The sequence below is a fragment of the Filicampus tigris genome, chromosome 17, assembly GCF_054856515.1.
Source record: "Filicampus tigris isolate MCC_2025a chromosome 17, RoL_Ftig_1.0, whole genome shotgun sequence".
NCBI lineage: Eukaryota > Metazoa > Chordata > Actinopteri > Syngnathiformes > Syngnathidae > Filicampus > Filicampus tigris.
Window position 1 is genome coordinate 5,909,761 of NC_141233.1, and position 25,589 is coordinate 5,935,349.

The 25,589-nt window shown below is 41.6% G+C and overlaps 3 protein-coding genes across 7 annotated transcripts; 1 reads left to right on the plus strand and 2 right to left on the minus strand.

The window, feature by feature from the left end:
- Positions 1–810: 810 nt before the first annotated feature.
- LOC147133070 (organic cation/carnitine transporter 2-like) lies at positions 811–9,031 on the minus strand. 2 transcript variants are annotated; one of them, XM_086012833.1, is made up of 11 exons: positions 8,927–9,031; positions 6,397–6,649; positions 5,848–6,030; positions 4,333–4,436; positions 4,088–4,242; positions 3,817–3,988; positions 2,333–2,469; positions 1,738–1,828; positions 1,445–1,659; positions 1,050–1,216; positions 811–945 (listed from the first exon to the last, which is right to left on the minus strand). In XM_086012833.1, exons 2-10 carry the CDS (start codon positions 6,544–6,546, stop codon positions 1,095–1,097), a joined length of 1,329 nt encoding a protein of 442 aa, XP_085868959.1. In that variant the 5' UTR covers positions 6,547–6,649; positions 8,927–9,031; the 3' UTR covers positions 811–945; positions 1,050–1,094. The 2 variants fall into 2 exon arrangements, with proteins under 2 accessions (XP_085868959.1, XP_085868958.1); XM_086012832.1 differs by lacking the exon at positions 8,927–9,031 and having other exon boundaries at positions 6,397–6,786.
- Positions 8,290–12,868, plus strand: alox5ap (arachidonate 5-lipoxygenase-activating protein). Its single transcript, XM_086012839.1, has 6 exons — positions 8,290–9,085; positions 9,844–10,039; positions 10,110–10,176; positions 11,221–11,291; positions 11,839–11,920; positions 12,577–12,868. The coding sequence occupies exons 2-6, from the start codon at positions 9,970–9,972 to the stop codon at positions 12,740–12,742; spliced, it is 456 nt and encodes a 151-aa protein (XP_085868965.1). The 5' UTR covers positions 8,290–9,085; positions 9,844–9,969; the 3' UTR covers positions 12,743–12,868.
- Positions 12,811–15,501, minus strand: medag (mesenteric estrogen dependent adipogenesis). 4 transcript variants are annotated; one of them, XM_086012837.1, is made up of 5 exons: positions 14,950–15,501; positions 14,388–14,488; positions 14,048–14,169; positions 13,824–13,976; positions 12,811–13,000 (listed from the first exon to the last, which is right to left on the minus strand). In XM_086012837.1, exons 1-5 carry the CDS (start codon positions 15,147–15,149, stop codon positions 12,995–12,997), a joined length of 582 nt encoding a protein of 193 aa, XP_085868963.1. In that variant the 5' UTR covers positions 15,150–15,501; the 3' UTR covers positions 12,811–12,994. The 4 variants fall into 4 exon arrangements, with proteins under 4 accessions (XP_085868963.1, XP_085868964.1, XP_085868960.1 ...); XM_086012838.1 differs by having other exon boundaries at positions 14,048–14,166; positions 14,950–15,400; XM_086012834.1 differs by having other exon boundaries at positions 14,388–14,491; positions 14,950–15,302.
- Positions 15,502–25,589: the final 10,088 nt, after the last annotated feature.

Sequence of the window (25,589 nt, forward strand, 5' to 3'; positions counted from 1 at the left end):
ATATCAGCCTACTCGGTGAAAGGCTTCTTTTTAGGCTTCTTTCAAACAACGTGTGTCTGGTAGTGTATTCAAGCTGCGCGCAGCACTCAAGTATGGCACATCATGCACTTTCCTACTTCCGGAAATACGCCGTAGCAAAACTGTTGTGTAGTGGTTTGCTGGAATGCTTTTATTTTGAAGGCCAGGAAGTGTGACAGAGGGGAAGTGTGGAAAATAAGTAACTTGTTGAATGCTTGCAGACTTGTCGTCTGTTGGACCCAAATAATTATACAATACAAAAAAAACAACCCCAGGGCTCGCAATGGAAGTAAGTACACGCAGCTGGATAGGTACACGAGTAAGTGGCGCTTTTGAAGCGTGTCCACAGCGGGTTTGAATAGTAAGTTAGCCAGCTAATTGTCTTTAAATAAATCTCTTCTGTTAGCATCCCTCCCGCAAAGGCATCATGCACGTTTTTTTTGTTGTTGTTGTTTTTTTGGGGGGCGGAATGGGACGGGGGCTGACAATGTTTACCGGGGGGTCGCGGCCTGAAGGGTACCCAGGTCAAGGGTGGTCGCGGCCGCAAAAAAGGGTCAAGTGCCCAGCTCTGGATTTAAAAAATAATAATAATAAGTTCACCAAAATGTGACCCATGAGGTTTTGGCCTGACGCCAGCGATATGTTGACGTGCGTATGTAAGGCCTTTTTACATTGTTATTATGTGATTGGGAAGATATTTATGTTGTGTATGTGAATAAAGAGACAATTTAGTTGTTTGGATTTGTTTGTGTTTCAGGAACCAGAAAATGCATAAAAAACACCAAATCCCACCTTGGCCTATCTTGTATTTGTTCAAGGTCTCAGGGAGTGGGCATCTAAAACTTTCCGGCAGGAAGAGCGTGGCCAGGACAGACAGCAGGGCCAGTGTGCCCATGGTGATATATGGCAGGTACTTGTAAAAGAGATCTGTGTGGGGATGGCAACAAAGCGGTGACAAAGTCATAGTCAAAACATCAAAGGCAAACCGAATGCTTGGACCCCTCAAAGTCGCCTTCCCAAAAACTGCTTACTCATCTGGATGACAAAGGGTGCAATGGAGCTTCCTGTTCGCGACATCATGAGGCAGGTCCCAGACGCCGTGTTCCGCAGGCCCGTCGGGTACAGCTCGGCCGTGAAGGCGTACAGCAGTGATGTTCCAGCTGCGGCGGCGAACTTACCCAACATCTCCAAAGGATACCTGAGGCGAAGACCAACGACAACAGTCCAAGCAAGAATCATACTTGTTTTGAGCTGACTGTGGGAACCCCACACAAGATGCCCGAAGCAGCACTACTGGTTTTGAACTACGAGCCCAGCGCCTAATTGGGTGATTTTAACTACTGTGAACCGCAACTATTCATGGGGGAAATGGACCGTAGCCCAACTTAATTTGAGCTCAACTCTTTGGCTTTGGTGTGTTGCTCACTCTGAGGCACCAGCTGGATGGATAAGAGCGCCAGAGCCACGGTGAGGACGACGGCCCCCACGGCGAGGCGTCGCGGCAGGTATCGGATGGCCGGGCTGCAGCTCAAGTAAGCTGGTACCTCCACCACGGCGGACAGGAAACAGCTGATGTACGGATCTGCGTGGAGCTGCGACGTGTTCAGGGACAGGCCGTAGTAGCAGATGCTCAGCGTGAACCTGCAAACGTGGCAGGTCGCCATCAACACTTGGCTGTGGTGCTGATACTTTCCTGATGGATGTCAACTGTCAACTCACCACACCCAGCAAAGGAGGACGGTCGTCATGGCAGTGCTTCTTTTTCTCACCAGGTCTAAAATACTGTAGCTCTCCACTGGCCTCTCCTCCTCTGCCTAAAAAGTACAATTATTTGGAATCAGCTAACATCCAATGATAACAAGTGTGTACTCTACACACACCGACCACAACATTTTCCAAAATGAAGGCCTTAGTTAGACACAAGCTTAACCAGTATACTAGCAACTACCGTCTCTCAACGGCTCGGTCATTTTTGGCTTTATTTTTGTTTTTCTTCATTGTGATTCTCATTTCCTTGTTTCCTTGGTGTCCTGTGGTACTAGCTGCTAGCTCTTAGCCTTAGCCACCAGCAACTCTCCCACTTGCCACTACCATTTTCTTACAGCTCAGCTGTTTTTTGGTTTGTGTTTGTTTTGGTTGTCATTGCTCTAATCCGCTGTTCTTGCATTATCACTGAAGTCGCCAGCCCTTAGCTTGATTAGCTGCTAGAAACTCTTCCGCCTGCTAGCATCGTTCAACTGCTCAGCCGGGTTTTTCTTTTTTTTGTCATTGAGGTTCTTATCTGCTCTCCTCTTGCATATTTACAAACACAAACTTGCATAAATCTCAGAATTGCCAAAGATCTTCTCCGGTGCGACCACTCGGTTCATCTTAGCGGCTTTTCTCACGATGGCCTCGGCCTCTGCCACTCGTCCCCGAGACAGCAGCCACATGGGAGATTCTGGGATAACCCTGACACACACATGGACATATACACACTTAGTGGTGGGTAGTAGTGGTAGTTTAATACATTTTTCAGGTACTTGTACTTTTCTCTAGTATTTCTTTTTCTGGCAAAGTTGTACTTTTATTCCCAATAGTGACCACATATATCTGTATTTTGTACTCCTTACTTTGTCAATACTGTCTCATAAAATTTTTCATCCTCCTTGGATGACGACGCAACGTAAAAGAGATGTGTATAGAAACTGGTTTTGATTGATTGAGAGCTTGGGGTCTTGATAAAGTCATAATAAACAGAGACAGCAGCGACATTGAGGCATGTGAACCAGGGAGCATTAACCACAATAGCAACAGGTTCAGATAAGCAAGATCTTCCCGATCTGTGGCCCATGGCAGTATTTAAGGAATTAGTGATACATCATAAAAGCTTTTGGCCTTCAAAAATTATTTCTCTAATCTGAAAAGGAGATATAATCAGGTGTACTTTTTAAATTATCGTCAGATAATTTAGCATTTTTCTTGTTACTTTAACATTTCTGGAATTCTGATATGAACTGTACTTAACGTGGAAATCAACCCAAACACATTTTTTTCAAGAATATGTTCCCAGCGGGCCCACTAGTTGAAACACGGCATTCTGATTAATATTTTGTTTGTGGAATATGAGTGAAGCAACAAAATCCATCCCTTTTTAGCCATCTAAGGGGGCGGCCATTTTGTCATTTCTGTCGATTAAAAATGACAACTGCTCAGGGCTTAGGTAACAACCAATCACGGCTCAGCTTCAGAAAACAGGCGAGGTGTGATTGGTCGTTACCTGAGCCCTGAGCAACTGTGAAGTCATTTTCAGTCGACATAAGTGACAAAATGGCCGCCCCCAGAGATGGCTAAAAAGGGGTGGATTAACACTTATTCCACGAACACAATATTTATCAGAATGCCTTATTCCAACTAGTGGGCTTCCATAGAACATATTCAAAATATATATATATATTTGCGTAGACTTCCACTTTAAAGAGGGGACCAGTATACATTTTTCCTTTAGGAAATGTTGCGGGGTAAAGGTTGTCAGAAATACAAATAATGAAACTGGTTTTGTCTAATCTGAAAAGCACATATAATCAGTGTATTTTGTCAGTTATCATGAGCTAATTTAGCATTTTTCTTGTTCCTCACTTCACAAGCATAGTACGGTTTTGGATTTCTGATATAAACTGTACTTAGGGTGTTGGAAAGTATCATTGTAAAAGTATACAATATCTTTAAGAAATGTTGTGGAGTAAAGGTTGTCATAAACATAAATACAGTAATGAAGCAAAGTACTGATGGGTGAAAATTTGACTAAAAATCGCCTACCACCACAAGGGCATGAACAAGAGGCCTGGCAGCGCCAGAGCCACCAGCAGAGTCTTCCAGCTTCGGAGGAAATAGGCAAAGAGCGGCAGCGTCATGTATCCGAAGGCGAATCCCAGACACACGCCCGTCAATGAGATAGCCGCCCGAGCGTTGCCCGTGAGGATTTCTGTTCCTGAAACAGCAAAAACAACTCATTTGAATGTAATGTGCCCTAAAAGGTTTTCAAACTTGTCGTGGTGGCATTACACTACTACTAGCTGCACTGATATACCTAGCACGTAGCAGGATATGTAGTTGCCGATTTGGCCCAGACCGTTGCAGAAGAGAAACAAACAGAACACTTCCCAGGATGGTGCGGCAATCTGCAGCAGCATGAATACGATCTGAATGAATAAGGTGCCAAACAGAACAGGTTTGCGGCCAAACCTATAAACAACAAATAAAACAAAGAAACACTCAGTCACAAACAGTCACCTCGTACCTCGTTTCTGTGAATTCTTAATCCTCTGCAGGTACCTGTCCGAAACCACTCCAGAGATGAAGGACCCGACCAGGATCCCCAGGAAGAAAATGGTGGCGGTCAATGGTTGCTTCCAACGCTGACTGCACACCAAGTCATACTGAAAGTGCATGATTGACAATGTCACTCTTTGATAAACGTTAAATGCAGAGCTGGGCAGTCTCTGGGCCGCCGGTCGGACCCTCCCGCCTGGCCGGATGCCCATTTTTGGGGTGGGCGGTGGGGGCTGACAAATTTTTAAAAAGGGCTGGACTAAGCATGGCCGGAAGTGGATTTTATTCCGGCCCACTAATCGGCCCTCATGCGTGTGACTGGTCGCGGCCAAATTTAATCTCATCCTACTCAGTGAAAGGCTTCTATTTCGGCTTCTTTCTACTCCCACGTCGGCACGAGCGACAACTGCTGTTCTAGGGATTGTGGTATTTCCCCCCCTATTGTATTGGTATGCCCCAGTAGCAGGTGGAAGGCGCGGGTTACCTGATGTGACAATAAGGAAATCCAGACAAGCTTGAAAGCACGCTGCTGTCTCACGTCTCTTCTTACACAAACAACTGCCGCATTGATTCACATGACCGACGCATTGTGCTGTTGTCGACAGGACAGCAACACATGCTACGCACCCATCAGGAATTGTTGCTGCTCTGATCGGTGCATTATGTAACATGTTCCGATGACATATAGTTTCCCACAGAGGAGAGGATGCAACACGCAGCTCGTTGCTGCTGCAAAGCAAACTAGTTTGGCAGCGGCATGGGTGTTACGTCACGTATGTGTGTGTAAAGAAGCTACTCACCCACGTTCCCCCTTTGCAGCCACCTTCCAGATCGTTTTCGCAATACAATTAAATGCATCGTATAGTCATCTCGGTCTCTTTATGGTATGATATCCATTGTTGTCACTGTCTTTTTGAAGCGACGCCCCCCGACTTGGAACGTAACTGTTTCAAAACAGCTTGTCTACACGAGTATAGTCAAGCTGCGCGCAGCACTCAAGGATGACGCTGGCACATCAAGGTGGAGTTCATGCATTTCTTCTGGCATCTTCTACTTCCGGAAATACGTCGTAGCAAACCTGCTGTGTAGCGGTTGCCGGAACGAGACGGATGGTGATCATTTTTATGAATAAGGGCGGGGAGTCGAGGCGGGAAGGGTACCCAGGTCAAGGGTGGAGGGTCGCAGCCGGACCGGCAAAAAAGTGCCCGGCTCTGGTTAAATGTGTGTGCTGCTTCCCATTTAACATTAATTTGAAGGCAGCCATTTACTTTTGATCGGAGCCGCATCTCAGACTTTGTAACTATCCATCCATCGATTATCGATACCGCTTATCCTCACAAGGGTACTTTGTAACTAAGTAATCAAAAAAGTAAGCAAAATAAGTAGGAAAGTGAGCAAAAAAAACAACAACTCACACACACACATACAATAGTCATTTACAGCAAAGAACTCTACTTAATAGATATTTCTAACAGATTATTTGGATAGCCCCATGCAGCAGAACGCAAGCAAACTGACCTGGGAGACCACGGTGGACTGGTAGATCTCGGTGCTATAGACCCAACCGTCAGGGCAATACTCCTGCTCCAGACTGCTCAGGTTGACGTCGCGGCCAGGCAGCAGCCCGCCAGCCGAGAGATTGAGGAGGACATCCAGCCGGTAGCGACGGCAGCGGCTCGGCTGCGGCTCCCCGTCCACCACCTTCCCAGGTATGCACATGACAACCTCAAGAAAATTGGTGTGCGCGCTGAGAAGCGAGCGCTCATGCAACACTGAAAATTGGCTATGCCTATTTGGTTTTGTATTTGAAACATCAGGCCTATAAAAAAGAAATGAATAATAATAATACAGGGACTAAAAACATCTGAACTTCATCTGGGGTTAATCAGATGAATACTTGAAATGATGGCAGGTGAGCACAACTCTCATTTAACCAGTGTGACTGGTTCTGAACACATAACTGTACATCTACAGTTATAACAGGGTGTGAACACTTATGCTCCCACATTATTTCAGTTGTTTATTTTTACAGGGAAAGATGAGAGATTACCAGAGCAGTAGTTGTACCTCAAGAGGGACGGCAGCTTCTCGCCACTCCTGGCTTAGGTTGGACTCGGGGATCCGGCATCGGTGCTGAGGCGTGTCGGTGATGAACACCAGCGAGAAGGAGCCCGTCCCGTTGGGCAAGGCAGTGGAGCAGAGCAGGATCAAAACCATCAGCTGGAAGTGGCCCCACGTTCCCAGGAAGGCCACACTGCTATCATAGTGCTGCGTGATGCGGCTGCGGCTTTGCCGTCTTACTTTTTTATACTCCCAGAGGCTGTCAATATTAATTCGACAGGGTTGGTTGCTTTCAAACATATGGAGAATCATTTACTCACAATATCATCAAACAGGTTGAAAGTCCACATGTCACAGCTTTGGTAAAACATTTTATAGGCTGTTAAGAACTGACAATAGTCATTTCTATTTCTATCAGAATTTGGAGATTGAAAAGTAAAAACATCTTAAAAGGTCAAGTTCCATTTTAATATAGAACCTCTGTTTCTTCTTGCATTCATTGAACTTGTGATTTTTTGGACAGCTTCAGCTTGAATTTCTTTCCAGGATGCCAGAATAGCCTCCGGGAGCTCCTGCCTGCATGTGAACTGCCTCCCAATCAATGTTCCCTCTAATTTTCCACGCATCTGAGCCTCCACACAAACTCCCTGAGCATTCCTTGGATCATGGTGAGCATCATAAGACATTTGCACGGCCAAACCAGTATCACACCAACTGTATCATTACATGTTATATGACGTAGGTAAGTTACAAAAAAGTCAAACCACCTGTTTATCAAAACCATATCATTGAATAGAGATTGGTGACACAAATCAAATTAGCTCTACTTTGGAAGAATTTATTTAGGACTTATGTCACTTATTATGTTGTGAATTGGCTCAAATTGTCTTGTCCAGAGGGCGGCACGGTGATCAACTGGTTTGCACGGCCACCTCACAGTGCAGAGGTCGTGGGTTCGAATCCGGCTCCAGCCTTCCTGTGTGGAGTTTGCATGTTTTCCCCGTGCCTGCGTGGGTTTTCTCCAAGTACTCCGGTTTCCTCCCACATTCCAAAAACATGCGTGGTAGGTTAATTGAACACTCTAAATGCCTCTTGTCCCTAGGTATGATTCTGAGTGTGGATGTTTGTCTCTGTGTGCCCTGGGATTGGCTGGACCAGTTCGGGGTGTCTCCCGCCTACTACGCAAAGACAGCTGGCATAGGCTCCAGGACGCCCGCGACCGTTGTGAGGAGAAGTGGTTTGGATGGATGGATGACCTGTGCAGAAATTAATGTAAGTAAATGGGAAATTTGCAATAATCATAAGTGTTAATATTTGCAATATTTGCTAACTTATCACATACAAGCTATGATCAAGTGGAAAGTTACATGAGTGATGCTTTTCATCACAATGTGACCATAAAAGTGGTTGAAAAGGTCAACCAAATGTCTCATAATGTTATGAATAATTGCAGTCTAAGTGTTGAGATACTTGACTTACATAATAAACCTCGGAAGGAGTTGAAGAAAATCGGATAACTTACCAAAATTCATACTATTTAAATGATGCAAAACATCAATATTCAAAATTTGTGGTGATAAATATTAGTCGACTAACTTAATCTGTGATATAAATCTTTGTAGGGTATTTTTCCCTACACTGTATAGTCTTGGCATGAACACTCGTAATTAAATACTTAAATACTCAGAAGTGTCATTATTACCTCATTGTCAATACTACATTTTGTTGCTGAAACAACACACTTTAGTGTCAAGCATTTAACACTTTTTGTAAATGTTACATCACAGCTGATCTGTTTTCTGAAGCAGAGCCGTGATTGGTTGTTACTTGAGCCCTGAGCCGGTGTGATGTCATTTTCAGTCGACAGAAGTGACAAAATGGCCGCCCGCCTGAGCTTAACTCATATTTCACAAACACAATGTTAATCAAAATGCCGTGTTTCAACTAATGGGCCTGCTGGGAACATATTCTTGAAAAAAATGTGTTTGGGTTGATTTCCGCTTTAATAAATTGAACTGCATTAGGAAGGTTCATTACATTTGCATTAACACAGCTATATCCATTCATTATCGATACCGCTTATCCTCACAAGGGTCGCGGGGCGTGCTGGAGCCTATCCCAGCACTTCGGGCTTCGGGCAGTGGGCGGGGGACACCCTGAATTGGTTGCCAGCCAATCGCAGGGCACACAGAGACATACATCCGCACTCACAATCACACTTAGGGGCAATTTGGAGAGTCCACTCAACTTAGCATGCATGTTTTTGGAATGTGGGAGGAAACCGGAGTACCCGGAGAGGACCCACGCAGGCACGAGGAGAACATGCAGGCTCCACACAGGGAGCCCGGAGCCGGGATCGAACCCACGACCTCTGAGCTGTGAGGCGGACGTGCTAACCAGTCGCTAACCAGTCGCCCACCGTGCCGCCCCACAGCTATATCAAATAGTCCAAATAAATGGCCGGCATGGACCCCAGAGGCTTAATTATTGGACTCAACTGGCTTAGAAAACAAACAACAAAATTAGTTTTCCATACCGGGAGTTGAATCCAGGTTAGCTGACCGCGAGACCATATGAGATTTAATTCAAGTCATGGCAGAGGTACCATGACTAGATCAATAATGGCAAACGAATAGGTGGTGAGTCCACCTGCACTTCGCTTGTCCTTACACAAGGCGGTGCTGTTTGACAACAGGTAAGACGTTTCTTCGGTCCTCCCAGGATTGTCCACGTATTTTTAATTAATTTAATTAGAATTAATAACATTATCTTTTGTTTTATATATAATATATTATCTAATTAGCCGTATTATTAATTCAACTAATGAATGCTATTGTTTATTATTTACAATTTCATATACAGATTAAATGAAAAATACATGTATAAAAAATATCTATACAATGTATTAATTTATCGTTTAAAAACAAATAATTTTACACATTTGACATGTACATCTTGATTTAAATGTTTTTTTAAGTAAATCTATAAATGACATGTTCCATCTTTTCTCTTAAATGTGGGCCTTTTCTTTAACTTCCTCTTCATGACAAAGAATTACGAACCGTTTCAAAATAGTATGTACTAGCGCAACGTACTAGCGTACTAGGCTTCCATTTGGTGTTAATCAGAGGATCTTTAAAATTTGTCAATTGTGTGTTGACTCCCATGTAGTGTACGTTTGAATGTGATTATTTAATTTTGACCACAGCCACATTCCACTTATAAGAGGGTGTCCACACTTGTGCAACCACATTATTTATCTTCCTCTCCTCTTTTCAAAAGATTGCAACAACAATTCAATTGGGTTGTGCAGCTTATAGGTCACACTCATGATGGAAAAAGTTTTGAAACAATTTATCTTAAGTCTCTTTTTTTCTATACCAAAAAACTTGTCATTTGACCGTAGGTGTGTAGACCTGTTATCGCCACTGTATGCCTATGATGCAAATACAGGCCTCATTTGCATAAAGAGGAAGCTCATCAGGGTAGCTCATCGCAGTGCGAGTGTCTTTTTGTCTCTCTCTGCACGTCCCTCTTGTCATCCTTCATCATCATCACCATCATCATCACCACGTCGTGATGGAGAACAAGGTGGTGGAGAACATCTACCTGCTGGTGGTCGTCACACTGGTCAGCGTGCTACAGAATGGTGAGCGACGCTTGACATTAACATTGATTATTTACTGATCGGTTTCATTTATTTCTGGATCTTTTTAAAGCGTTCTTCGCCCTCAAAGTGGAGAAGGAGTGCAATAGTCCCGCTTTCGAGCGAGTGTCCTGCGCCAAGTAAGCCCTACTAAATTTGCATTCTAATATTTCTAAGTATTTGTGTTGGCTTTTTAATTTGATTTGACTTTCCAGGGGCCTTTGTGTCAAATCTAACATTTCAGAAATGTGAACAAGCCTTCCTGTTTCTTCAGCGGGAAGCAGCTTGTGCCACTTCCTGTGGTGCACATGCAAGTGATCCAAAAAGATGTCTAAACTAACTTTGGTGAAGGTGTAGAACTCTTTAAGTCTTATTTTGAAAGGCATTTGTTTGTTACTGAGCAATGCCAAAACGGATTTCGAGAATTAATTTGATTACATTTTGGTGGAAGCCTGGCGAAGCGACAAAGCAAAATAAGATGTCAGGAAATGGCTACTAGAAATGCTGAAACGTATTTTGTGTTAATTAGAGGCACTTTAAATAGCGGCAGGTGTGTCACGACTCCCATTTAACATTACAGTAATTTGAATGTGATTCATTCTGAACACAACCACGTCCCAGATAAAGCGGGTGTGCATACTTGTGCAACACCATTACCTCATTTCATTTCATATCTACTTATCCTCTTGAAAAGATTGATTGAGTCAGACAGGTGGGAGGTCACATTATTGGTGGAATTAGTTTTGCTTGAAATCGCAAAAACCCAGAATTTGACCTGGGGTGTGTAGACCTTTTATAGTCACCGTATAGACAAGTGTGTGTGTGTTATTTTACCAACCCCTATGCTTCGCCTTACAGACCTCAGTTTGAGAAGCACTGCCGTACAGTCCGCACTAAATGATTTCCCCTTGGTTACATAACATGTTATCACTTTGATAGCATCTCGATTGTCATGCTATCACGTTGGACACTTCAGGATGCGCATGTGAGGACACGTGACTCAGGGGATTTTTTTTTTTTTATATATATGATGCCACCACGATTGTCGATGTCACACGTATATCGGCGCATGTGTATATTTTTGAGTGTCTTTGTGAATTAAAGTCATAACAAAAAGTGGAAAAGGTGAAGCTCTGTATAAACAATTGTATGCTAATTTTAATTCCCTTTGTTCCAATTTGCAGGCGGAACTGTATGGACGCCTACGCCACCTTCCTGGCACTCATGTGGTGCGCCGGCTTGTGCCTCAGCCAAGGTCAATCATTAACACGCGGCCTTAGTAGCCTTTTGTGTTTGTGTGCATTTATGTCTGTGAACGTGTGTGTGAGTGTTCATGCGTGGGCGTGAGGGTCTGTGCATGCATGTGTGTGCGTGTGTGTTATTCTTCGTATGATTGTTTGTCTATGTCCATGTTCAATTTTTGTGTATGTTTTACATAAAGTGTGGGGGGTGAGTGTGAGTGAATATTCGAAACCAAGGAAAGGTTACGCGGCTGCCTTTGCAGTTTCTCTATCGAGCATGTACACTATGTTAACTTCAATGCTCATTTGAATTGATAGCTACTCCAGGGCATGATGAAAATCAACATTAAGCTTCCTAATTGCTTATTATATTATTATTTTGTAATCCGACTGCTATTTCACTTTTTACAGGTGAAATGTTTTTCAGAGGACCCTCAAAAAATACACATGCTAATTTCTCTTAATACCGCTAACGGCCCATGCAAATGAAATAGTTGCCTCGTTTTGAGGGGAAAACAAACATTATCATTAATAGTAATAATAATGTTATGTGTTTTCAAGCTCCCGCTGCATTCGCTGGCCTGGTGTACGTGTTGGTGCGTCACAAATACTTTTTGGGCTACATGGGACAAAGCTCACAGAGGTAATTTTTTTTCTTGTCAAATTTTCCACATTCCCAAAATTCCCACTTTCTTCACAGCTCCACTTTTTCCACTGAAATAATTCCTGTCGAAATGAATGGAGAGACTTCGGATTTAACTTATGCTTCAAAATGTCACAACTTATTCAAGAATTTTGGGGACCATTTGCTATACTGTATGTCAGCACACCAACCTTCAGCATCTTAGCAAGACATCAAATCCTTATCCTATTTTGCTGTATGTTAGCAGCAGAGCAACTATTAGCACTTCATTAATCTCATTAGAAAGACTATCTGAGTACAAGATAAGAACTTGTACATTGTACCTTTATCTGTCTAGGTGCTTTTGTTACTCATTTTGCTATCTTGCTATATGTTAGCATTGCAATGTTAGCATGGGGCCATCACATCCATTCATGTTAACAATAATCACCTGAATACACGGCAAAATGTAAAACCATTATCAAGTGGCCTTAGCGCTTTCTCTACTCAGGTTGCTACCTTGCTGTATGTTAACACATCAACTGTTAACATGTTAGCATAGATATCATTTCTCATTTCAATTAATTCAACAGAATTTCTATCGTTGTATTTTGTGTGGGGTTTTCTCTTTTTTGTTGTTGTTGTGGTTTGACTGTTTTGTTTATATTTGCATGAAGCACTCCGGGCTACCTGTTTGGCAAACGCGTCCTGTTTTTCTTGATGCTGATGTGCGCGCTGGGAATTGTCAACTACCTGGTGGGGCGCTACTGCGGGAGCGACTATAATAAGGAATTGCTGGAGACCCTCACCAAGGCCGCCTCCACATTGCTGCTCATCCCATAGCGGCATTAGCATCAACAAAACCTTTTTTGAATGTATTTGAACATGAAATAAAAACAATGGCGAGTATAAAAGTGTACAAATACATCACATCTATTATACAGTACAATAATAGCAATAACAACAGCATAATGCAGCGTGTTGACAGAACAAGCTTTCAAGTCGTCAGTAGGTTTTCCTCCTCGAGGATTCCCGGAAGGTGGCATCCATTCACATTTTTCCACCAGAGTGAGTAAGGCACACTCCTCAGGACAGTCACAACTGTGAGTCAACAAGAGATGACACAAAATAGCATTAGAATCAGTATTAAAATCATTGTTGTGTATGTGAACATCTCAGCATTTTACAGTTTCTCGACACAAAATGGCATTAATAAGTTAATCATACAATGCGTTGAGAGTTCTCAGAACAAGTGTGTGAATACTGAGAGATGCAAACTAACAACATAAACGCTGATGTTTTTATGTACAATGGAAATTGTGTAATGCGTGTGTCTCAGCATTCACAAAAAAAACAAGAAAAACTTATTTTGGGTGGAGGATGTACAAACTTTGAACAAAGTAAGTAGTAATGCTCATCTGTCAGCATTCACACAATAACAACAAAAAGATGGAATGAGCCTTATGCTCTTCCCTCAGCATTTAGGCAAAACGATAGTTTATACATAGAAGTGCCTTATAATCAGGATCGGAAATTTACTTGAGAAGGAATGCTTGTTCAGGGTAAATGTTTTTTGACACAACACAGCATATTCCTTGTCTCTCAGCATATACACAAAATGATGTTTGAGATACAGATGCATCATCATATGGATGAGAATGGTAAAAACATTTTAATGTGAATCCTGCAGTATTACATGATGTTTTTTTGAGATGCAATAGAATGAGCATAATGGTCATTCAGCATTTACACAAAATGATGTCTCTTTGGCCAGCTATTTCATTACAATCAGGATCAGGATCAGGATGGTCAAAATCATTTTCCCCGTTTGTCCCACAGCATTCAAGTTAATTTAAATGTTTTCGGACTCAATAGAATTTAATGCTTGTCTCTCAGCGTTTAGTATAAGAAATACTAGTCCAACCTTGAACTTCCTCTTGCTGAATCCCAGCCAGTACGAGAAGTCAAAGAGTGCGTCCGAGTGGTACTTCAGCTTGAAGGAGGCGTCAAGCCATTCCACTTTGGTTCCGGCCATGTTGCGGCCCGCCCACGCCCTCAACACGTCGGTCAGGTCCACCTGGGAGAGGCGGACTCGAACGTTAGCTTTGTAAACAAGGACAATCATTCAGCATTGAGAGTTTGACTCACTTCCACATCGTAGCTCTCACCCGCCACTGACGAGATGGCCCAGTCCAGACCCGCCTCCATTTTCCACCGGACCATTGGGTCGGCGCCGCGCAGGCACACGACGTAGCGGTTCACAACCTCTGCTGGGAATCATCAATGATTATTAACGTATGTGTATAACACTCGTCTTTCAGCATTGGCACCATTGTATAAGTGCTCGTGCATTCGCACCAAAATGTTTTGGGTGGGTTGGACACTAGTCTTAACATAGATACTCATCTCAGAGCATACATCCAATAGGAAAACACATATTTATGAATGGACACAGCATGCGTGTAATGCTCGTTTTTCAGCACAATACCTGTGCTTCCAGGAATGCACGTGGCCACCAGCATTAAAATGTTTTTGGACACCAGGCTCCTCCGGACGTTGCTGTACTGCCACAAGTTTTTCACTGTGATGCTGCTGTTTAGTTGTTTGAAGGAAAACAAAATTTTATTTTTAGATTTTCATGTAAACATTTCTCACTTTGTTGAAACAACTTCAAATTCGTATACTTTCATGGCAACATTTATCACTTTGATTTTTTTCTCATATTTAAACATTTATCACTAGTGAAACAGAACTTTAATTCTTGTTTGCATACAATAGTTTATTACTTTGTTGAAACACAACCCTAATCCGTATGTTTAAACAGACAACTTTAATTCTTTGATTTGACTGCAGAAAAAAATGACCGTATTGAAACGCGACTTTAATTCTTACATTAGCACGTAGCAATTTATCACACACCACGAATTCCTAATGTGTAAGCATTTCTCACTTAGTTGAAACACAGCTTCAATTCATATATTTGCATGCATTCCCCTTTGTTGATTTATCAAAACAACATATCAGCCCCCAACCGCTCACCCGAAACGAACCTGCCCAGCGAGCCGTGGAAGACGACGCTGCCCGCGGACGTGTCGACGGGATCGATCAGCAGCAGGCTGCTGTCGGGGTACCCGTCGACGACTGTGCGGTGGGGGGTGCTCTCCACAGAAAAGCCGCTCGGGAGTCTCCGGAGAAAGTCGTGAAGCTCTGTCACTGTCACCCTTGCCAATTCACTTGGTTCTTGTGCCATCTTGACAATGGTTTGACGCTGGCTGCTCGACGCCGCGTCTTTATTGTGCTGTAAAGCCAACCGTGTTGACAGCGTGCCACTTCCGGGCTTTTGACAAAATAAAAGTTACCAAAAAGTCTTCTGTTTAATGGGCGTGTCCATAAAAAGATAGGAAAAGGTAGTGTCCTTTATTGACATCCAGAAGGGTAATTCGAGTATTACAGCAGTATATAAAACAGCCCATTAAATGATAATGCATGAATAAATAAAGCATTCATCGTTCATGTCAGGTGGAAGTTTACTTAAAAGGCATATACAATTTTACATTTGATCAAGTTACCTAAAAAAAATCTTAAAATTGGTGGAAATGTCATCTTGATAGAAGATGCCTTCAAAAGCCTTTAAAGATTGACGCAACATTAAGTCTTAACGTCGATGGAAATGTCCTTGAAATCCATAAATTTGATAGAGTTGTCCATGAAAAATTCTTACATTTTAGAGTTTAAAAAGTTTCGCTCAAAAAGTTTTAAATTTAATTGAAGTGGGCTCAAAAAGTCTGAAATTTGATTTAACTGTCTTTCAAAAAATTATCCATCCATCCAATACTATACCGCTTGTCCTCACAAGGGTCGCGGGCGTCCTGGAGCCTACCCCAGCTGTCAACGGACACCCCGAATTGGTTGCCAGCCAATCGCAGGGCACACTGAGACAAACAAACATTCACACTCACAATCATAATCACACCTAGGGGCTATTTAGAGTGTCCAATTAACCTGCCATGCATGTTTTTGGAATGTGGGAGGAAACCGGAGTACCCGGAGAAAACACACGCAGGCACGGGGAGAACATGCAAGCTCCACCCACACAGGGAGGCAGGAGCCGGGATCAAACCCACGACCTCTGCACTGTGAGGCGGACATGCTAACCAGTCGACCACCGTGCCGCCCTTCAAAAAATTAATACATTAAAAAAAAACGTCATGACTTTATATGGAAAGCAGCCCCTGAGCGTTTCCGTTTCTATTGTTCCCACTCACGTGTACTCAACAGAAGTGGGTCACCGCTCTGCAAACAAACACAAACACAAACACACACGCGGACAAATTGATGAATGCAGTATTTGTTTTTTTTAGGTGAAGTGACACAAGAGGTTCAAAATATTAGGGACAAGTCTTCAATTGAATGGCTTTAGCTTCAAAGGAACCTATCTATCTATCTATCTATCTATCTATCTATCTATCTATCTATCTATCTATCTATCTATCTATCTATCTATCTATCTATCTATCTATCTATCTATCTACAATATTTACAGTTTATCAGGTGTTGCCTTCACGGACAGAGTGAAGTCCTCGAAGCATATATGAGCTTGTAACTAATTTCCTGATAGATTCACTCGGCCAGTGAGTCACCTGATGTGACTTGATCTGTTTTAGTTATTCATTTTGTAGTGAGATGACATTCTGTGCTTTGGCTCCACGCTGTGTTTGCTCACGCTGGCCGGCGTTTTCTCTTTTTGTTTCCGCCAGGGCGCCGACGTCTATAAGTCACTCGAAGCTCTCGTGTTACTGTTGCCTTTATCTGTTTGCACACTTTACCCTCAACACGGAAAAAAAAAAACTTACTTACACGTGTACTTTCCCACTTGCTAAAAGTGTTTTTCCTCTCCCTGCAACTAATTGAGGAAACCTTTTTTAGTTTCTGTGGTTCTAAGTGCTTGACTCATGTGCTCCAGATTACTGGAAGGCCCTCGAGGTTGGTCATTGACAAACATTTAGAACCTCATTTTTGCAAGTCATTACAAGTCGTTCTTGTAAAATCCTCTTTCACCCCCCCCCCCCACACACACACACACGCACGAACCCCCCCACACACACACACACACACACACACAAACCCAGGCGCACACTTCCCCCACACACACACCTTAATATTGATGCACTTAATGAGAACTGTCCCATGTGGAACAGAATGTCATCTGTGTTGATAAACATGCGTTGTTGATAAACATGTACCAATGAAAAAATGGACTGCTAGATTTAGAAGTGCACCTTGGTTGAATGAAGAAATAAAAACTTTAACAGCCCAGTGCAATAATGCTAAAATAATAGCAAATAAATAAGGACTACTCTCTGACAGACAGCTTTGCTGGACATTAAGAAACAGTGACTAAACTGAATAAAAATAGAAAAAGGGAATATTTTCCCGTGAATTGTATTTTTTCTTGTAAAATTCCGTGTATTTTTCTCAAGACAAATTTTTTCTAAAATGTATATCTTTTTCTCATAATTTTCATCCTCCTCACGAAATTAAATATTTTTTAAAACTTTTTTTCTCAGAAATCGCATCAGTTTTTCTTTTTAATTACATATGTTCTTCTAAAATTCCACCTTTATAAAATTACACATTTTTCTCTTATTACACAATTTTTTCACAAAATAAAACATTTTTTCCAATAAAATTACATGTTTATTTTTGTCATCATATGTGTTTTTCTCCTGAAATGCAACATTTCCTTTTTGTAATTCCGATAAAGTTAATCGGAAAATTAAATGGTTTTGATGACATAACCTCTGATGTCTCTTTGTTTTATTATTTGTTTCATTGTTTTATTATTTAATGCACGCTGCATTAAATAATGAAACAATGAAAGCTTGTTACACTAACGCATTTGGCCTTTGCACCGGACAAACTATGTTGTGACTCACGTGATAAAATGTCACATTCAAGCTGAGTTCAACAGAGTGTTCTATGCACAATACAGTACACACTGTATTGATTTGCAGATAGAGCTTAGTGTACCTTATTTTGTTCCCCACTTGCATGAGCAGCCATGGAGGGTAATAGAGAAAGAAGAAAATTAAAAATCCCATTTTGGACAATATTTTAAACACTATTGAAAACCATCGTGGAAAAAAAGCAAAAACCATTGTTGAAAAAAAAGAAAAAGAAAAGATAAATTGAAAAAAGTTAGCGCCTTATATATATATATCGTGTTGTGTGTGTTTCATCTTAAATCAAGTATAGTAACAAAATCCTCAAAACTAAGAAAGTCCCCTTTTATATCCATTATGTGAAAAATCGACCTTTCTTTACCCAATCACGATAAAACAAATATTTCCTCCTGCTAGAACAAATCTGTTATTCCAGATACGAACAGAATGTGGGGTAATGATTATAAATCAGTTTCCAAGAGGACATGCTGATGAAACTTGAAGACGAAGAATAACATTCGTTGGAGGTCCTCTAGAGGTCGCGAAAGCCCAACGCGCTGGCCAACAAACTGACCATTATGCATAGCAACTTAGGGGAGGGGAAAAATGCTGATTTTACAACAACGAGCGGCTGATGTGTTACCACATGATACTCTTAATTACTAGTTTGCTCGCCTGTGTTCCTCTTTTGGTTCGGTAAGGAGATATTATGACTGCAACTAGCCGGCGAACTGGGCTAACTAAGTACAATCATGAGCCGGAGGTTGACTCGACGTAGCCTTCAAAATAAAATAAATAACTCGTAACGTAGCCTTCAAAATAAAATAAATAACTCGTAACAGTTGACTTTTTAGTTGGAGCGCGAGACTAAAGTATGACGCAAAGAGAACGGACAGATTAAAAAAAAAACTCTCTCAATGTACTCGCGTTCTATTTTGTGTTTAATTAATGTGAAACCAACGGCACCTGGGCTTTGTTTTGAAATTCACAATAGAAAACTATTATACAATAAAATACAACCTTATTTTTATAGCGCATTTCGCAACAGCTCCAGCTGTAACAATGCACTGTACAAAAACAAACAAAAAACACTTTACGTATAACAAAATAATACAACAACAAATGCAGTGAAAATAAGCAGTAAACTAAAACACAAATGAATGATACTAAAACATATACAGTAGACACCAGTTAACAATAGAACATAAATTGTCAGTCTCACGTTGGGAGTAAAGCCAAAGAGCGTCTTCAAACGAGATTTAAAAATGGACAGACAGAGAGCGCTTTCTTAACATTAAACAGAAGGTAATTCTAGAGGGAAGGACCGGCAATGGAAAAGACTCGATCCCCTCTGAGGCAGCGCTTAGTACTCGACACCTCCACTTGCGTCTGTCCGCAGACCTGAAGCACCCACCGGGCAGGGGCGAAGGGGTGGAGGAGCTCGGAGGTAAGCTTGGGTGATGTCATTTAAATATTTGAAAACAAATATAAGTATCTTAAAATTAACTGTGAGTTTTACTTTTTACACAAAATCAACCAATTATGATTTTCACCCCAAATTGAAAAATATAACTCAATATATTTATATATATTTCCTGCAAATCAACGTAACGTTTTCTGTTGTCTTACAGAAAAGTTCAGGAATGTGTTCCTTCACCCGGGCAAGTTCCACTCCCAGTTTTGCAACAACATCTCCAATTTCATTTTTTATATCATCCTTGAAAAGGGATTGCTCAATTCTATTTCCATGTAATAGAAATGTCTTTAAAAGTCTTAAATTTTAATTTTGATGTCAGTAGATAAACAAACTTTCAAGGTTTTGTTGAGAATGTTGTTAAAATAGTCTAAATCGTGTCTTGAAGTTTAAATTGGGCCATTTGGATAAAAGTCAAAGACAATCAACATCAAGTAGGTCAAGTTGTTTACACAAAATATCCACCTGTCATTCCTCACCGCCTTTTACCGCCCTTGTGTGCCACTCGCAGTCACGTGTTTGTCCACCCAAGCCAAACACAGCACAGGCCACAACCTGTTTACTGTCAACAAACACACACATACTTACTCAAAATACTGACTTCAGCTTAGCAAGTCAATGTCTGATCTACTGTTCTTTGGTTTCAAGTGTTGTTGTTGTTGGGTTTTTTTTGTGTGTGATGTCACCATGCAGAATGATGGTGATTGGACTGAGGAAAAATGTGATGAAGACCATAGAGCAGGAGGTGGAATTTATGGTGTCACAGGAAATTTTCTGTCCTGACTGCTCAATATAATTTGGATGAAACAACAAGCCATTGACATCAATCATGACAAAATATGAATAGAATTGAACTTTATTGTAAAATATGAATGAAAAAACATAATGAAACAGAACTTAAAGAAATAAACAAGTTTTATAAAGTGTAATTAAGATGAAAAACACACACACACACACATACAATTGTCTATCTGACGCCATGAATTCCAGTTGGCCATTTATTTTGTGTTTTCACCTTGTATTGGTGGCTGCTTCAAACCAAAATGGCTGATTACCTGTTCAATTTTGTGTTTGGGTCCTTGAGACTCATTCGTCCTGCTTTGATAGACATTCCCACTCAATTTTCTGTCTGACTTTATAGGAGGTGCAACATATTCCAGCAAACGAAACATCCTTTTTGGGGCGCTTTAACATCAGCAAACTTTGAAAACAAATGTATCCTGCAAAAAATGTACGGATTTTAGGAGTCCAAGGAAACAGTTTTTCCTTTGACCAACCAATCAGAGGATGGATAAATGCTGCAATTATCTGCAGGTATAGCTGGCGAATTTGAAATCTGATTGGCTAAAGAAACACTTGAGTTATATTGGCTAGTAGCCTACTACTGCTTATGAATTGCAGATTAAATTGACATGGCAACCAATAGAGGCGAAAATCTTATTGGACCAAAAACAAAGTCGGGAATACATTATTACAATTTTCATGTTAAAAGAATATTAGAATTTAGGTTGTAAGTGTAGGTCAGTGCTCCAAGTGTTATTGTTGTTACTATCAGCTTGTCTTGTGTTGTATTCATCATTTGAGGAAATTCCAATCTTGTGAAACAAGAAGTGTGTAGTGCGTGCGGTCCTGTTCTAAAATTACGACTGGAGTTGTGCGAATGCTGCCGATACACAATTGAAGCTTTGCTCCACTTCCTGCTTTCTTTCAACATTACAGTTCTCTATTTATAGCTACCAAACCACAGCCATGAATGTACCCTTATGCCTGCTACAAATTTAGGTGCACCTGCACAATTTTTGATAAGGTTCTTGTGTTGAATTTTATTATATTGGATATAAAGTGTGGCTGCTTGTGATTGTATCAATAAAAATTGAGCACTATTATCTTTTTGAATACTAATCTTGGGCTCACATGTCATTAGATCAGGTTTAGCTACCTAATGACCTAATGAAGTGCATGGCTGATGATTTTTTTTTTTTTTTTGGCGCAAGGCATCAATGCAAAATAAAGATACCTGGAACTTTTTAAAAATTCACCCTGTGAAAACCGTTAATTAAGAAACATAAATTTTGGCACGCTAAGCCTAATTAGACTGGTGACATGAAATTGTAAAAAAATATTAAGAGCATGATAGCAAAATCTGATGACTATTGAAACTAATAGGTCAATTCCACAATGTCTTAAAAATGAATAATGATAATGCATCAGATTTATAGAGCTATTCCGGACAACCGGACACTCAAAGCGGATACATTATTCATGCGCTCACAGATTTACACTGTGGTGGTGGTAAACTACATATGCAGCCACAGTTGTCCTGGGGCAGGCTGACAGAAGCATGGCTGACAGTGTGCGGCTATGGCCCCTTCGACCACCACCAAACATTCACACCCAGCCATACACCAGTGTGAGTGGCACTCGAGGAAAGGTGCGTGAAGTGTCTTGCCCGCAAGGACACAACGACAGATTACTCACAGACACGGCAGGATTCGAATAGCCTCTGGTTACTATAATCTACCACCTGAGCCCCGGCCGCCCCATAAAAAAATTCAGGCCTCAAGGCCTGTTTCACTTAAGAGTAAGACATTTGACAAACAGGTTCAGCATGAAGAGCCACAAAAAAGTGTCAAAAAGCCATAAACAAATTAAAATTCTCAGGAGGTCAGCCATTTTGTTTTGAAGCTGCCATTTCAGGGTCACATTGGTCATTTCCAGGGGTCCTTCAAAGACAAACACCCTACAGAGTCGGCCACCGTGCTGCCTGCATACAAGTCAACTCTATTATATGTTTGACTAGCTGCTTTGCTTTAAATCAAAAAACACATTCAGTCTTTCCTTTTTGTCGGCGGGCCTTTCTTCCATCATTTCACTGCCTCGCTCAGCATCCTCCATGGCAGGTGTCCTTCCATTGGGGCGAGGTGCGCCCCTAGCGACACGTTGACGAGCACTCGACACTAGCCAATAAGACATGTCCTTGGTGCCAGTTTCCCGAACGGGAGCCCCTGATTGGTTGCTAGGGGCGTGGCCTAAACCATCTCTCAGTTATGTGCTGCTGGTCGGTGCTGTTGTGCTGTCAGCCGAAGCGAGGAGACTAGACAGACGAGCGGATGAAAACAAACCAGACCAACGGCACAAAAACAGTCTGAATAGGTGTCGCGAGATGGCCCAGTGAGGGCACACGTCGACGAAGAGAAGGTACGTTTGGGATTTCATGTCGTGTCGAGGCTGTTTGGTGTGCCTATCTGCCTTGCCGCTGACCACAAAGGCAGAGGCGGGCGATGTTTTGATGGAAGATGTGACTACCACCGGGGCTCTGGGCTAGCTCGGTGGCTAACGACTTAGCTTCGGCCACGGTTGGTCATATTCGAAAAAGAGAGCACTTTGTAAGACACCCACACGGCGAAAAGTGCCAGCCTTCTGCGAGAGGAAGGGAATATGCTAATCGTACATTTTATGATAATGCTGCCCGTAACAAAAAAGGTGGCCAAATTAGCATTGCTAATTGCTAATGTGAGCAGAGATAGAGATGACTCCTATATTAAATGAGTGTGAATGAGCCAGGCTTTCAACTGGAAAGAATTTATCTAGATGTTTGTTAGTGTAAAGAATGATGAGACTGGATTTGACCGTGTTCTGTGGCAAGTTTGTCTTTGAAGGACCCTGGAAAATGGCCAAAATGACCCAAAAATGGCTGCTTCAAACCAAAGTGCCAGACTTCTTGTGCTTTTTTCATGCATGCCTCCTTGAGAAGTTATTATGGATTATGCCTATCATCATACTTGTAAAATTCTTTCTACAAAGCCAGTTGTCAGAAACTATAGTTATCTGATTGATGGCTGACTTGACAGCTAAAAGCTTGATGGAAGATTCCAGAAGTTGTCCGAGAGGTGGGCGAATCACACTGAAGGACACTGACACTGAAGGGTTTAAACTTTGTAAGATGATGCAGATAAAGTTCTGGCTTGTTTCTGGTAGTGCCGGAGGTTAACAGCTGATTCGCTTTAATGCCTAGCTCCTCAACGTAAGGAGTGGCCTATGCCCATTTAACGTCTCATGTCTCAGTACCAGCAAATGTGTGAAGTTAAACAGATGTGATGTGTATCACATCTTTGTTTTTATTTATTTTTCTACATGCATCATGTTCAGTCTTTCCATACTGCAGGTCGTGTAGAAGTGGGTCGCTGGTCAATGATGATGATGATGTTGATGATGATGTGGGTCATGAGTGGATTGTTTGCCCCCACCCACGGGTACTCATGTTACTGAGTGTGTGTAGGACTGTGTTTTTGATGATGTTAGTGGATGTTTTTTTCTTAAGTGTATGATGTTTGTCAAAGTACAGTGGAACTGCAAAAGTTTCCTTCACTGTTGACGCACATTTTAGCCAACCGAGACATCCGTGTACCAAGTGTGTAGGTGTCTTCATAACATGTCTGTAGTATGCTTTCATCAAAACAGGCCAAGCATCAGTAATGATAGACCTACAATATTTATACAGCATATTTCGTGCCATGGTGAAATAGACTCATTTTAGGTGCACATCTACCTCACGCACTTTCAGAAAAAGGCAGATGACTTCAGATTGATTTGGTTTTTAAATTTCACACTTAATGGGCAGACACTACAGACAAACTACTTGTATGCAAACAATAAAAAGTAAGTTTTTCTTAATATATTTCTCCTACAATTGTTTTGTAGGACTTAAGAGGTTGAGCGCCACCAGCTGGTGGCAAAACGAGCAGACTTGTATTCACCCCCCCCCCCCCCTCCCTACAAAAAACCCACTCCCATCACCATGCTGTGAACTCACGCCCATCTTTACTCATTGTCATCATTGTTGCCATGGATACCACCTGGCACCATGCACCCACTGGCTTGCATGATGTGGTCTTTCTGCCAGGGAAGTCTGGGCTCACGCACACACGCACACACACATTCCTCGCTCAGGTGCTGCAACTGTTACCTATTGCAAGTGTGTTTATGGGCGGAGGAAATCATGAACACACCACAATGTGTTGTTTACGTCCACCAAGATTGTTGTGTCAGCTTTTGTTTGTTTGAAGTTTTCATTTCAAGTGTTTTTCGTCATTTCCCCAGATTTCTCTGCAATCAGCATATGAATTCCATTTACTAAAATCAGCAATTTTGGTTTGAAGTGTCAATTTTAGGGCCATTTTGTCCTTTTCACTCAGTTTACCATTTTGGTTTGAAACATGCATTTTAGAGTCGCTTTGGCTATTTCTAGGTGTCCTTATGACTCCATTCTGCCAGTTTGGATTGAAGTGTCAGTTTGGGGGACATTTTGTTCATTTCCACGGTCCTACTGACTGAATCCAGCCATTATTAATTGAAGTTTCGAATTTATGGCAATTCTTTCCATTTTCATTGGTCACTATTAACAAAATTCAGCCATTCTGTTTTGAATTGTCCATTTTAATGTCATGTGGCTGTTTCCTGGGGTTATCACAGTCTTTGATGTACTTCTGATCGCCAGTGTTTACCCTGAGGGCCTTTAACCATTGCAGTAATAAGAAACGTGACAAGTAGAATGGACTCCAGGGGGCATCATTGCTGTGGGCAGAACTAACTAATCCACAGGATGGAAACTTGACAGAGAACTAACTTCAATGCAGCTGATTCTTCAATGATCTGCGGAGGTTGAAGAAGGGATCAAGCCTACTCTGATAAAGTCAGGAATATAAAGTACAGATATTTGATTGCAAACTTATGGAGTAAAAGTAAAAAGTGTCTGAAAAATAAATACTCAAGTATAGTACTAGTCAGAAAATCAACAGAAGGACAGTATTTGTACCTTGTTTTAATTCACACCATTGAATGTATGTTACAAAAATGAGTTCAACTTGCAATCCAATGTAAAATGTTTGTAGTCTCGTGTCATTTGTTACTATGAGGGACTTTAACATCATAAATTTCACCTGTCAGCCCACTGAACTCTTGAACTGAAGACTTGATGATGTCCTTGAGCCACAAGTCAACTTGTTTGTGCCCTCTGTGCTCTAGTTGGACAAGGTTGCTCACTCACCAATCCTGGCCAAACTGGTTGTCCATATGTCTCTGATTTAGTTATGAAAAACATGGCAACATCATTAATTGTCTGCAATATAGTTTGAATGTATGTGGAACGTAATTGAAATTAATCATTTCACATCGTATCATCTGATAATATTGTTTGTTGTTGAAGTGGAAGTGGATCGACTCGTGTCATAGTTGGATTGAATCACATTACATTGCAATTGGAGTGAATCATATC